Source organism: Nerophis ophidion, linkage group LG18, assembly GCF_033978795.1.
Source record: "Nerophis ophidion isolate RoL-2023_Sa linkage group LG18, RoL_Noph_v1.0, whole genome shotgun sequence".
Lineage (NCBI taxonomy): Eukaryota > Metazoa > Chordata > Actinopteri > Syngnathiformes > Syngnathidae > Nerophis > Nerophis ophidion.
This window is the reverse complement of record NC_084628.1, coordinates 28,981,304-28,995,413: the sequence shown is the minus strand read 5'-3', so window position 1 is coordinate 28,995,413 and position 14,110 is coordinate 28,981,304. Positions and strand designations below refer to the sequence as shown.

General features: G+C 37.4%; 1 protein-coding gene across 1 annotated transcript in view; it reads left to right on the top strand.

Annotated features, from left to right (window-relative positions):
* The window catches only part of napab (N-ethylmaleimide-sensitive factor attachment protein, alpha b), a 26,246-nt gene extending 12,446 nt beyond the window's left edge, over window positions 1-13,800 (top strand). Inside the window, exons 10-11 of the mRNA XM_061877920.1 lie at window positions 4,959-5,009; window positions 13,147-13,800. Of these exons, the coding sequence (XP_061733904.1) occupies window positions 4,959-5,009; window positions 13,147-13,248 (153 nt within the window). The 3' untranslated portion in view covers window positions 13,249-13,800. The remainder of the gene's footprint in view (window positions 1-4,958; window positions 5,010-13,146) is intronic.
* Window positions 13,801-14,110: the final 310 nt, after the last annotated feature.

Below are 14,110 nucleotides of genomic sequence, written 5' to 3'. Positions count from 1 at the left end.
ACAGAACAGCAGCCAAGCGCAATATTGCCGCAGCATTTCCTCCATTTATCTGTGGTAGCCTGCCACGGATACATTTGGACCGCCACAAATACAGACCCTTTACAAAAAATGAGAATATCATGGAAAAGTGTATTTATTTTCAAAATTCCATTCAAAACGTTAAACTTCCATAGATTATAGACTCAAAACCCATAATTTCAAGTGTTTAGTTGTTTATTTGTACAAAACCTTAAACCAGTGAAATTGGAACATTGTGTAAATGATAAATAAAACAGAATACAATAATTTGCAAATCCTTTTCAATTTATATTCAACTGAATAGACTGCAAAGACAAGATATTTAATGTTCACACTGAGAAACAACATTTTTTTTTGCAAATAATCTTTAACTTAGAATTTAATGGCAGCAACACATTGCAAAAAAGTAGTCACAGAGGATTTTTACCACCGTGTTACATGGCCTTTCCTTTTAACAACACTCAGTAAACGTTTGGGAACATAGAAGAAACATTTTTTAAACTTGTCAGGTGGAATTCTTGCTTGATGTACAGCGTAAGTTGTTCAACAGTCCGTGGTGCGCCTATAACAGTCATCTTAGATGAGCTCGGGCCCAGTGAAGCCGGCTGCATTTCTGGGTGTTGTTAATAAATGGGTTTTGCTTTGCATAGTAGAGTTTTAACCTGCACTTACAAATGAAGCGACAAATTGTAGTTACTGTCAGTGTTTTTTTGAAGTGTTCCTGAGCCCATGTGGTAATATCCTTTGCACATGGGTGTCGTTTTTGATGCGGTGCCACCTGAGGGATCGAATATCCATAATGTCATCGCTTTCTCCAGATTCTCTGAACATTTTAATATTACAGACCGTAGATGGTAGAGATGCGCGGTTTGCGGTCTCATCCGCGGAGTCCGCGGATAAACCGCGGGTCGGGCGGTTGACATGACGAAAAAATAGATTTTAATTAGATTCGGGCGGGTGGCGGTTGAACCATCCGGAAATATTTGATATGCATGGTTCTGTGATCGGTATCCTTTGCCATTCAAAGTGCCATTTAAGACCTGTGTCATAAAGCGAAGAAGACACTAAGAGACGCTATTATTCTCCTGAATGACTGCCGGTAGTCACCCAGATAATAAGTATTAGGGCGTGCTATGAAGCCATTGGCTTTGTCGCCCTCTACAGCATGTACGATCTGCTTGTCAGTCCAGTATCATGTTGTATGTGGCTTCCGCAGCAACACGCACACGACTGCAAGGCACACTGGGTGACACAGAGTACACAACTAATGGTTGTGATATAAACAATTTTAACACATAGTAATATGCGCCACGCTGTGAAGCCACACCAATTAAGAACGGCAAACACATTTTGGGAGAACATCCTCACAGTAACACAACATAAACGCAACACAACAAATACCTATAATCCTTTGTATTCATGACACTTCCTGACTATTTTACACCCCCCCCCCCCCCCCCCCCCCCCCCCCGTGCGTCGGTAAGGTGGGCGGGGTTGGGGGCGCAGGGGTGTAAAATATATTCAGGAAGTGTCACGGATACAAAGGTACTCTGTATCACCCAGTATGCCTTTCAATCTTGAACGTGTAATTGCGGAAGCTGCCCACAACATGTTACCGGATTAACAATTGGTTCGTACATGTTGTTGAAGGTGTCTAAGGCAATGGCTTCATAGCACGCCCATATTCTTGTAATCAGGATGAATGATATTGGATAGTCGCGGGAACGTTAGTGGCTCCAATTGTCTTCTTTACTCTGTGAAACAGGTTTAAATAGCTCTGTGAGTGGTAAAGGCGGACAACATCTGATGTAATTCAGCGGGCGGTTGGCGGGCGGGTACAGTCCTGATAAAATGTTGGTTCGGGTGGATGACGACTTTGGTGATGCGGATGCGGCTGATATAATTGCCTATCCGTGCATCTCTAGTAGATGGTGAAATCTCTAAATTCCTTGCAAATGTTCGTTGAGAAATGTTGCACAAGTTGCTCAGGCATTTGTTGACAAAGTGCCCATCCTTGTTTGTGAATGACTGAGCATTTCATGGAAGCTGCTTTTGTACCCAATCATGCCACCCACCTGTTCCCAATTAGCCTGTTCACCTGTGGGATGTTCCAAATAACTGTTTGATGAGCATTCCTCAACTTTCTCACTCTTTTTTGCCGCATGTGCCAGTTTTTTTTTTTAAACTTTATGCGGGCATCAAATTTCAAATGAGCTAATATTTGCAAAAAAAGTTTTCCTGTGTGAACATTAAATATCTTGTCTTTGCATTCTATTTAACTTAATATAAGTTGAAAAGGATTTGCAAATCATTGTATTCTCTTTTTATTTACCTTTACTTAACGTGACAACCTCACTTTTTGGGGGTTTGTATATCATTTGAGCCACCAACTCACAAAACCCAGGAAAACAGGATTTAAAAAAAAGAAAATACTGTGAAGAAATCCCCATTTACTGGAAAAAAAGAAATGAGGATGACATCAAATAGACTGAAATGTGGTGCTTTCAAAATGACGTGTCAATCTTCAATACTTTGTAGGGAATCATTCATCACTGTCTCCATGTACTGTGGCATTGGTGGGAGTTATGGAAGCCCAGATTTCCTTCAGCTCTTATTAGTTTTTGGGTCTGGTTGCCCTCATGTTCCTCTTGATAATACCCCATAGATTCTCAAAGGGGATTAGGTCCGGCCAGTTGGCTGTTCAGTCAAGCACTGTGATGGCATGGGCATCAAAGCAGGTTATGCTGCTTCTGGTGGCATGGGCAGGTCTTACTGGAAGATTAAATCTGCATCTCCATACAGACCCTCAGCAGAAGGAATCATGAAGTTCTCTAAAACATTCTGGTGACCTTGGATTTGAGAAAGCAGAGTTGACCAACACCTGCACTGGACATTGCACCCCAAATCATGACTAGATATTTCACACTGGACCTCAAGCAGCTTTGGCTCTGTTCCTCACCCGTCTTCCTAACAAACCCTTGGACCTTGATTCCCCAATGAAAAGCACACAAAGAGGACCTTGGACCACCGGCCAACAGTCCAGTTCTTTTTCTCCTTGGCCCAGTTGAGACGCTTCCTACGTTTACCCAGACTCAGAAGCGGTCTGAATGACTCCCGCTTCATTCCATCATCCACAGAAGTTTAGTAGATGAGTCGTGTGTTACACTCAGTTAAAAACATTTGGGCCGATTTTTTCACAGTATTCTCATTTTTTTAAATCCTGTTTTCCGTGGGTTTTGTGAGTTGGGGGCCCAAAAGATGTACACAATAACTGAATCTATAATCTATAGAAATTCAACCTTTTGAATGGATTTATGGAAATTGATACACTTTTCCACGATATTCACATTTCTTGCAAAGGGTCTGTACTTTTCTCCCCTACTGTGCATGGCTGGGTTTCATGTCAAAGGCACACGTCAGATCTACTGTATCCAAAATCGGTCCGATATCACCCAGTTGATATCAGCTTGCATGTAAAATGTCCGATACAAGCAGTCTTGTTTCCTTGTTTAGTCGAAATCTAAATGTCCTCCAATGAGCACACAATTTCTTCTATTTTAGTCAAGTCGTTCACAAAAGGTAAGCATGCTGGGCCATTGCCAAGTATCACCTCAGAAAACATACCACCACAATGACAACATTAAAATATTGCAGTGTAGTAGACCGAAGTAATCATTAAGTACCACCATAATGAAAACATTAAAATACAGTAGTGTAATAGACCTAACTATTCATTAAGTACCACCATAATGACAACATTAAAATACAGTAGTGTAGTAGACCTAAGTATTCATTAAGTACCACCGTAATGACAACAATAAAATACAATACTGTAGTAGACTTAAGTATTCATTAAGCACCACCATAATGACAACATTAAAATACAGTAGTGTAGTAGACCTAAGTATTCATCAAGTACCACCATAATGACAACAATAAAATACAGTAGTGTAGTGGACCTAAGTATTCATCATGTACCACCATAATGACAACATTAAAATACAGTAGTGTAGTAGACCCAAGTATTCATTAAGTACCACCGTAATGACAACAATAAAATACAATAGTGTAGTAGACGTAAGTATTCATTAAGCACCACCATAATGACAACATTAAAATACAGTAGTGTAGTAGACCTAAGTATTCATCAAGTACCACCATAATGACAACATTAAAATACAGTGGTGTAGTAGGCCTAAGTATTCAATAAGTACCACCATAATGACAGCAATAAAATACAGTAATGTACTAGACCTAAGTATTCATCAAGTACCACCATAATGACAACATTAGAACACAGTAGTGTAGTAGGCCCAAGTATTCATTAAAAACAAGGCAGAGGTTTTATTTAGCAAATATATTTAGTACTTTTGGCATCACACACAGTTTGAACAGTAACACTGTGTTTGAATATAGAAAAATGAAACACTTTACTTACAGAACATTACAATATTTAATTAAGGGATTCTTTGGCGTACCACTAAATGGAGCCTTTGTACTGTAGTTTGAAAATCCCTGTGCAAGGCTATAGGCTACTCAGAGCTAGCAGCTACACGACAGCTAAGCACACAATAGCATATTAGTAGCAATATAATCATTGAACAATCAGACAATATAAATAAGTATCATATAATTATATTTGCATATTTCTTACACATACAAAGTCTCCAAGACAGAAGCGCATTAGAAATAATTCAGTGACAAACGTGTCACATGCTTACTTATTCATGAGTTATCGTGGCCAAAAAACAAATTACCACTCCACTTCAACTTTAAGTCAATTCCATATGGTTATTAATAAATAGGTCAGTGTTTATTCTTCTCTGTTCGACTCATTTGACTTGATGAAACCTTTAATAATAATTACAAGAACGTATCTTTTTTGCCGGATATCTGTGTGAAAGTGTCTTCATGTTGCCTCACTGTTTCCTTTACACCAGAAACTTCTGGATGCGTACGAAGAACAGAACGTGGACGCATACACTGACTCGGTGAGTGTCATGTTGTTTTTCTTCACTGGGGTGGTGTCCAAACTCTATCCCGCAACTCGCTTTGTAGTACACCTCCTGCCTCTACAATATGAAGTACAATCGATAAAACATGAAATATTAAAGAGTCTGTGAAAGTCCCACCCCAACCCTGTTTACTTTGCTGATGACCTCCGTAATGTTTTGTCATCAATCAGAAACATCAGGCGCAGAGAAAATGTGCCAAAAGTATGGATAGGGGGCATTCCTGAAATTACCCATCATGCTTTGTGGTGGATTTAGATGGATGTTATTTTGTGTGCGACGTTTTTGAAAATATCCACATGGCTCAGTAGGTTTGTGTAGCACATGTAGGTTAACTTTTTTTAAATGTAGGCACCATGGGCAAGAAAGGTTGTTTGAGTGATAAATATAAATTGATGCTATATACAAAATTATTTGTTAAAGGCCTACTGAAACCCACTACTACCCACCATGCAGTCTGATAGTTTATAAATCAATGATGAAATATTAACATTGCAACACATGCCAATACAGATGGTTTAGTTTACTAAATTACAATTTTAAATTTCCCGCGGAGTTTCCTGTTGAAAACGTCGCGGAATGATGACGCGATGTTGACGCGTGTTTGTGACGTTATTGGTTGGAGGGGACATATTAGCCCAGCACCACTCACGGCTAAAAGCCGTCTCTTTTCATCGCGCAATTACACAGTATTTTGGACATCTGTGTTGCTGAATCTTTTGCTATTTGTTCAATTAATAATGGAGAAGTCAAAGTAGAAAGATGTAGATGGGAAGCTTTTAGCCTTTAGCCACACAAACACACAGTGTTTCCTTGTTTGAAATTCCCGGAGGTGAAGCTTTACTATGGATCAGAGCGGTCAAGCGAACATGGATCAAGACTACATGTCAACCGGCAGTTTTCGGTGAGAAATTGTGGAAATAAGTCGCCTCTTACCGGAGATCAGCGGAGCCAGCGTCCTGCTGCAGCTGCCGTGACTTCTCTCAGAGACTCTGGCGTCAAAACACCCGTGGCCGCACCCCTTCAACATTAAGGTACTCTTTAACTCACTAAAACACTAGCAACACAATAAGCATATAAGGGATTTCCCAGAATTATCCTAGTAAATGTGTCTAAAAACATCTGAATCGCTGTCACTTGCCCTCGCCTTATTTTTAATTTTTTTTAATTTTTCAAACTTTTTTTTTTTTTCCCAGGCCTTCACTCTAAATTTCCTCATCCACAAATCTTTCATCCTCACTCAAATTAATGGGAAAATTGTCGCTTTCTCGGTCGGAATAGGTATTGCTGCTGTAGGCTCACATTATAAACAATGTGAGGATGTGAGGAGCCCTACCACCAGTGACGTCAAGCGCACATCGTCTGCTACTTCCGATAAAGTCAAGGCTTTTTTATTAGCGACCTAAAGTTGCGAACTTTATCGTCGATGTTCTCTACTAAATCCTTTCAGCAAAAATATGGCATTATTGCGAAATTATCAAGTATGACATAGAATGGACCTGCTATCCCTGTTAAAATAAGAAAATCTCATTTCAGTAGGCCTTTAAATATATATGTTGTCATTGCAATGCTGTCCATTGCCAACAGTGGGCGGTATGTGCTTAATATATTATCTCTAGTGTCACTAAAACATTACTATATTGCCAAGAGTTACTTATGTGCTATACCACTGATTTTCTTTCCAATTTGATACCAAGTAGAATTCAGGCTGGTATCGGTGATGCTGAGCCGATACCGATACTTTGTGCAAATATATCTAAAATGGCTTTTAAAATTTAAAAAGTTGTGTATATTCATCTAAAAAAACAAAGAGTAAAAATGTAAGAAAACAAAACAAAAAATAATCGGAATGTAATGACAAAAAAGCGTCTATAACACAAAGTTGTGTCTTTATATGTATATGTATATATATATATATATATATATATATATATATATATATATATATATATATATAGAAAAAGTCAAGTATAACGAGGAAATTTTGATTCTTAAAAACATTTTTGAAAAACAGATATATATTTATATATATATATATATATATATATATATATATATATATATATATCTGTTTTTCAAAAATGTTTTTAAGAATCAAAATTTCCTCGTTATACTTGACTTTTTAGTATGCGGCGCTTGGTGGAAAAGGTTTAGATACCCCTGAACTAAAATAGTAAAAGCCCTCAAAGGAAAAATAAAATATTCTTAAAGTACAAACAAAGTTTAGGTAATTAAAAAAATAAATTAATACTTACTCATTCATTCATTCATTCATTGAAAAATGACAACAACCATAATAAACACTGTTAAATGTGTAACTGAACAATAATCTTTTCATACAGGCAGAATTTTAGACAAACTAGTTTACATTCGTATTATTAGTTTTATTGTATTCTTACATGGGGAAAAAAACAAGGGTAAAAATTTAAGAAATAGAGCACAAAATTGGTATGTAATGAGAAAAAGCTCAAATGTTTTAAGTGATTATAATAATAATATATTTAGTCACCAATATTACAAAGCTGACGTAATGTCTGTTTCTAGAATTAAAAAAACAACAAAATATACATACTTTGACTTTTTAGGAAAAAAGTTTGGACACCCCTCAACTAAAAGTATTGATATTTTGATTTGAGAATCGATTTTACAGGATAAGTATCTGGTATCAATATTTCAGTATCGATCCGCACTTGACTACCAAGAGTGTATGTCTGATCTTTGGCCTTTCGCAAGCTCCTGCTTTTCAAAGTAAAAGCGTGCTTTTCTGGTTTCCTTAGAATATTTGTCTCTAATATAAATGCAAACTCACCCCCAAAGGGACAAGCGGTAGAAAAATGGATGGATGGATGGTTGAGTGCAAAGGTCATGAAATGAGTAATAGACTCAAAAATACTGTTAGTCTCTGTATATCATCAAAAATGACAGATGACTTTAGTACAGGGAAAGTGCACTTTTGTCTGTAAAGTAGTTTGGGCTCAAAACAATTAGTGAACATTGTTATGCATGTATTACACGTTAAAAATATGAACATTTAATGATCAGTATTTAATTACGTGGAAAATCCATCCGGCTCTGTGCGTTTCTTACAGTAACCTGCATTACCACCAAACGCCAGCAACAGGCGCCGTTTCACCCACTGTCATAATTTTAACACTTTAGAATACGTATGTACCATATTTTTCGGACTATAAGTCGTAGTTTTTTTCATAGTTTGGCCAGGGTTGCTACTTATATTCGGGAGCGACTTATGTGTGAAATTATCAACACATTACCGTAAAATATCAAGTAATATTATTTATCTCATTCACGTAAGAGACTAGACGTATAAGATTTCATGGGATGTATCGATCAGGAGTGACAGATTGTTTGGTAAACGTATAGCATGTTTTATATGTCATAGGTATTTGAATGACTCTTACCATAATATGTTACATTGACATACCAGGCACATTCTCAGTTGGTTATTTATGCGTCATATAACATACACTTATTCAGCCTGTTGTTCACTATTCTTTATTTATTTTAAATTGCCTTTCAAATGTCTATTTTTGGGGCTTCACGGTGGCAGAGGGGTTAGTGCGTCTGCCTCACAATACGAAGGTCCTGCAGTCCTGGGTTCAAATCCAGGCTTGGGATCTTTCTGTGTGGAGTTTGCATGTCCTCCCCGTGAATGCGTGGGTTCCCTCCGGGTACTCCGGCTTCCTCCCACTTCCAAAGACATGCACCTGGGGATAGGTTGATTGGCAACACTAAATTGGCCCTAGTGTGTGAATGTGAGTGTGAATGTTGTCTGTCTATCTGTGTTGGCCCTGCGATGAGGTGGCAACTTGACCAGGGTGCACCCCGCCTTCCGCCCGATTGTAGCTGAGATAGGCGCCAGCGCCCCCCGCGACCCCAAGGGGAATAAGCGGTAGAAAATGGATGGATGGATGTCTATTCTTGGTGTTGGGTTCTATCAAATAAATTTCCCCCAAAAATGCCACTTATACTCCAATGCGACTTATATATGTTTTTTTTTTTTCCTTCTTTATTATACATTTTCGGCAGGTGCGACTTATACTCCGGAAAGACGTAAACTCCGAAAAATACGGTATGCTAAAAATGGGTAATTTACAATAAAATGTTTTTCAGTTGCGAAATATTTTCTTCTTCCTGGAGGGCTTAAGAAAAAATAATTAATCACTCCATTTATTTCGACGGCACATGCTCCTTTAAGACGATTACCTATGATCAATGCATACTGTACATCAGTGCAAAGATGAGTGAGGACACTTGTGGTGTAATTCACTTAAAATAAAAAAAACAGTACTTTAGATCAGTGGTCCCCCAACCACCGGGCTCAATTGGTACCAGGCCGCAGAATAATTTTAAAAATGTTTTTATTGTATTAATTTTTCTAATTTTTATATTTTTTTTATTAAATCAACATAAAAACACAAGATACACTTATAAATAGTGCACCAACCCAAAAAACCTCCCTTTTTCATGACAAAAACCTCACTTTTTCACGACTAAGAAAAAAATTGATAAAAATCCCCCCCCCCGCGGGACAAATTATCAAGCGTTGACCGGTCTGCAGCTACAAAAAGGTTGGGGACTACTGCCCCCAATAGTATTCTGTTGTAATACACTTTTCCACCACTTGTGGCAGTAATGACAATCTCAGATACACAGAAGAAGTCTGGAGCTGAAAGTCTTCAAGAGAAGTATCTTAAGTGCAAAAATTATGACTAAGATACTTTAAGATACATATTATTGTATCATGTGCTTTTAATCGTATCATATTATTTATTATTAATTTAGTTAGAATGTACTGTTTAGCACTCTGTATTTGTATGTATTTTTTAAAAATCAACGTCAAAATTGATAATGATCTTTGTGATTAACACATGCTTTCATATCATTTGACAAGGTTGAATATGATTAAAATGAAGAGTACGATATCTAACTCAGTGTTAATATTTGAGCGGGCTCTGTACCTCTCTGTAGTGGAAATGTTGGACCCGTGCTCAAAAAGGTTAAAAACCAATGCTTTAGTTGGTACTGTTACAAAAGTTTTTAGCAAAAAAAAAAATGACGTGCGTCCAGGTAAAAATCATCCTTTATGACATTTGCACAGAAATATTCTGTAAATGTTTATTTACATACCTCAATTGTTTTTAAACAGTGGTAGTAAAACGGATGATGAAACAAAACAGAAGTCATCGTCAAGGACCCACTAGTTGCACAAGCTAGCTCTCCAATTAGCTAAACAGACTCAATAACTTCACAATGACGTTTTGGGGAATTTACTGAGGAATCTGTGAAAGTGAAACAATACAAAAAGAATGTAATTGTCACAATACTAACACAGACACTTGTAAACGTGTTAGCATATTAGCTAATGCTAATGATGCTAGCTTGATTACATTACGATAGCATGTACAAATATGCATGAAAACACTCCTACAGACATCAAATATGGGACGCTTTAGTAAGAATGACTTGTTTTAGTTATATCAGCGTCTTTAATTTGGCCTGCAAGAGGTCATGAGTTCAAAAAAGTATCGCACCGCGGGTGCTTTCACATTAATCTTAAATACCAGGTGGTCTCTGAATGCTACACATTTGCTGCCATCTTTTGAACAATCTGAGTAAATCAGGTCGATGACCCTTGAAAGTACTTCAAAGTAATAGCACAGCATATACTTGTACGACACAATCCAAACGACCTTCTCTTGTGATGGTGCAAATAAAATGCAACTAACATAAAGGTCAATACACACATGGTCACACATAACACAACCTGCTCACTGAACTTTGTGGATATTATGAAAAACATCCAAACACTATAAAGAAATTCAAAATGACACCCATTTAAATCCCATGCAATGCATGATGGGAAAATGTAAAACACTCTCCAAAAATAATAAATATGATGGATATTTAATTAATATACATATAATTAATACTATATATATATATATATATATATATATATATATATATATATATATATATATATATATATATATATATATCCATCCATCCATCTTCTTCCGCTTATCCGAGGTCGGGCCGCGGGGGCAGCAGCCTAAGCAGGGAAGCCCAGACTTTAATATATATATTATATTATATGTATATTATATTAATTAAATATCCATCCTATTAATTGTATATCCATCATATTATATATATATAACCATTATATGAAGTATTTATCCTTTATATTAATTAGGGATGTCCCGATCCGATATTGATATCGGAAATCAGTCCGATATTAGCCAAAAAAGTGAATATCGGATTTTATCAGACTGAATCTAAAAACTCCGATATAAGCGCTCTGATATAAGCTGTCCATTTTCCGCTGCAGCACTTCTATAATAGGTGACTCTGGTTCGATCACACACGGAAGAAGAGCGTCTCTGATCCAGCATGCACAGCCCACGTGATCACAACGACGACAACGCGTGTACTTGCAGCAAAGTGTAGTGATGTCGGCTGTGTGGAAGTTTTTTAACGTAAACTCGGACAAAGACCTTGCCGCTAAATGCAACATTTGTCAGGCGCAAGTGTCCCGTGGAGGGACAGAACCGGGAAGGTTCAATACAAGCAGCCTCATCGCACATTTGAAAAAACACCACAAAAAAGAACCTGAGGATTTTCGCGAGAGCAGCAAGGCGAAGCAACAAACATCTGGCTCGCTTCAGCAACCCACGCTGGCCGAAAGCTTTGCAAGACGTGACAAACTACCACGGGACAGCAAAAAGGCAATGGCCATAACAGAAAAGATAGCCCAGTTTATTGTGCTTGATGACCAGCCCCTGTCGGTGGTGAGTAATGTCGGGTTTAAACGCTTAATGGAGCACCTCCAACCTCGCTACATTATTCCTAGCCGCCACTACATTGTAGACAAAACAGCACAGCATGCCGAAATGCTTATCTTCTTTAAAAAAATCTCCATATTATGCTCGGACTGCAGAAAGTGGGGAAGGAGGAGGGGGAGTAGTAAGGGTAGTCAGCAATGACTGATTATTATTTGTTTTATGCTCTTGTTATTAGAGTGATATGTTTATTGTGTTTACACTATTCTTCAGTGAAGACTAAGAGTAATTACTACGTTGTTTTGGGCATAGTCAGTCAGTGAAACTGGAGCTGTGAACTCTTAACTTAGAGCAGTTGGACAGTGGACGATATTGTGTTGTTTTTGTTGTTTTTGTTATTTTTGTCCCTGCCCACAGTTGTTTCCAACATATGCTGACAGTAAAAAAAATAACTGAAGTGAACTTGAATTGTTTGCACTTTAAAACCTTCTTTTTTTTAAATTGGATTTATTTAGGTTATTTTTCAGGGTCTTCTAATTTTTTATTTATTTATTCTATTCAATTGTATAATTATGTTGGTATTAGTGGTTATTTTGCACTTTAAATATAACATTTAGTTTTTATTGTATAGTTGAGGTAATACTTTTATGTTGAAGGTTAAAATTTACGTAACCAATTGGTTAATAATAAATGGGTCAGTTTTTCCTATACCTACTCTTGCTGACTATTGTTTTCTGATTTAACACTACAACATCAGTAACAGTAACATCCCTTTATCAAGCCTATTCTAACATTCCACACAACAAAATAAGGAATAAATATATGTATGATTCGTGCCTATATCGTATCGTATTGATATCGGTATCGGCCAATACTCAAGGCTACAATATCGGTATCGTATCGGAAGTGAAAAAGTTGTATCGGGACATCCCTAATATTAATTATATATCCATTATATTAATTATATATTCTTTATATTAGTTGTACATCTATTATATCATTTTATATACATCCATTACATTAAAGATATATCTCTTATATTAATTATATTTCCATCATATTATTATATATCCTTTATATTAATTACATATATCCATTATAGTATTGATATATCTATTATATTAATTATTATACATCCATTATATTAATTATACATCCATTGTCTTAATTGTATATCCATCATAATAATATAATATGTACATGTATAGGCTTATAGTCCAGAATTTACGGTACTCTGTATCTGGTCAGTACCTTTGATCCGCGTTGTACAGTTTTTAGTCTTGAATGTGGACTAAAGATGTGATGTCGCTCAGGTGAAGGAGTTCGACACCATCTCACGGCTGGACCAATGGCTGACCACCATGCTCCTCCGCATCAAGAAGACCATACAGGAAGAGGAGAGCGACCTGCGCTGATTTCCCAACATGCACCCTGTTGCTGCCTTCAGTCTCTCGCTCCCATCTTGACCTTCACTTCTTGTCTTATCCTCTTTGGGCCCAGTCCCTCTAGTCTGCTATGTCACTCTGCCCCTCCCCCAGTCCTGGTCCGCGTCTTGTTCAGGTTTTCACAGCCACCAGAGACAGAAAAGACAGGCCTTGTGTTCCTGACGTGAAGGACGGTTACTCCTGGTCTTGCTCTCGAAACCAAACAGGACCTGGTCCTGGTCCCTAAACCAAACAAGACCTGGTCTTGGTCCCTAAACTAAACAGGACCTGGTCTCTGAGCTCCTTTTTTGGCTTTTGCCCAAACCTCTACTTTCACTTGCATGAGATCCTACGCCCCTTGCACCATGTTTGTTGTGTGCTATTGTCGTCAACCAGCAGGTGCTGCTCCTGATGCAGTACTTGACTAATCCTGAATTATGTCCAAACTAGATTAATTGATCTACACCACGGGTGTTAAACTTGTTTTTATTGAGGGCCACATTTCAGTTATGGCTTGTAAAAATAAAAGTATTGGCCTCATGACATTGTTACACATTTTCCTTTACCTTTCATTGGGACATTTTATTAGGGACTCTGGAAAACAAATCTGCAGATTTTTACAGTAAAAACTGTCAACTTAGTTTTACCGTAAAATTTTGCAGTAAATGGCACTTTTTTCTGCTAAAATTCTCGCAACCGCGCTGCCATTTTTTTTTTTTTTTACAGTGTGTTACTGTAAATGAGAACATTTTGTTTTTTACTGGCATCTCAGTTTCTAGAATTTCACTGTAAATTCTACCGTCAAAAAATAGTTACTCACCCAGAATTTAGTGGACAATTTTGCGGTGTTCTT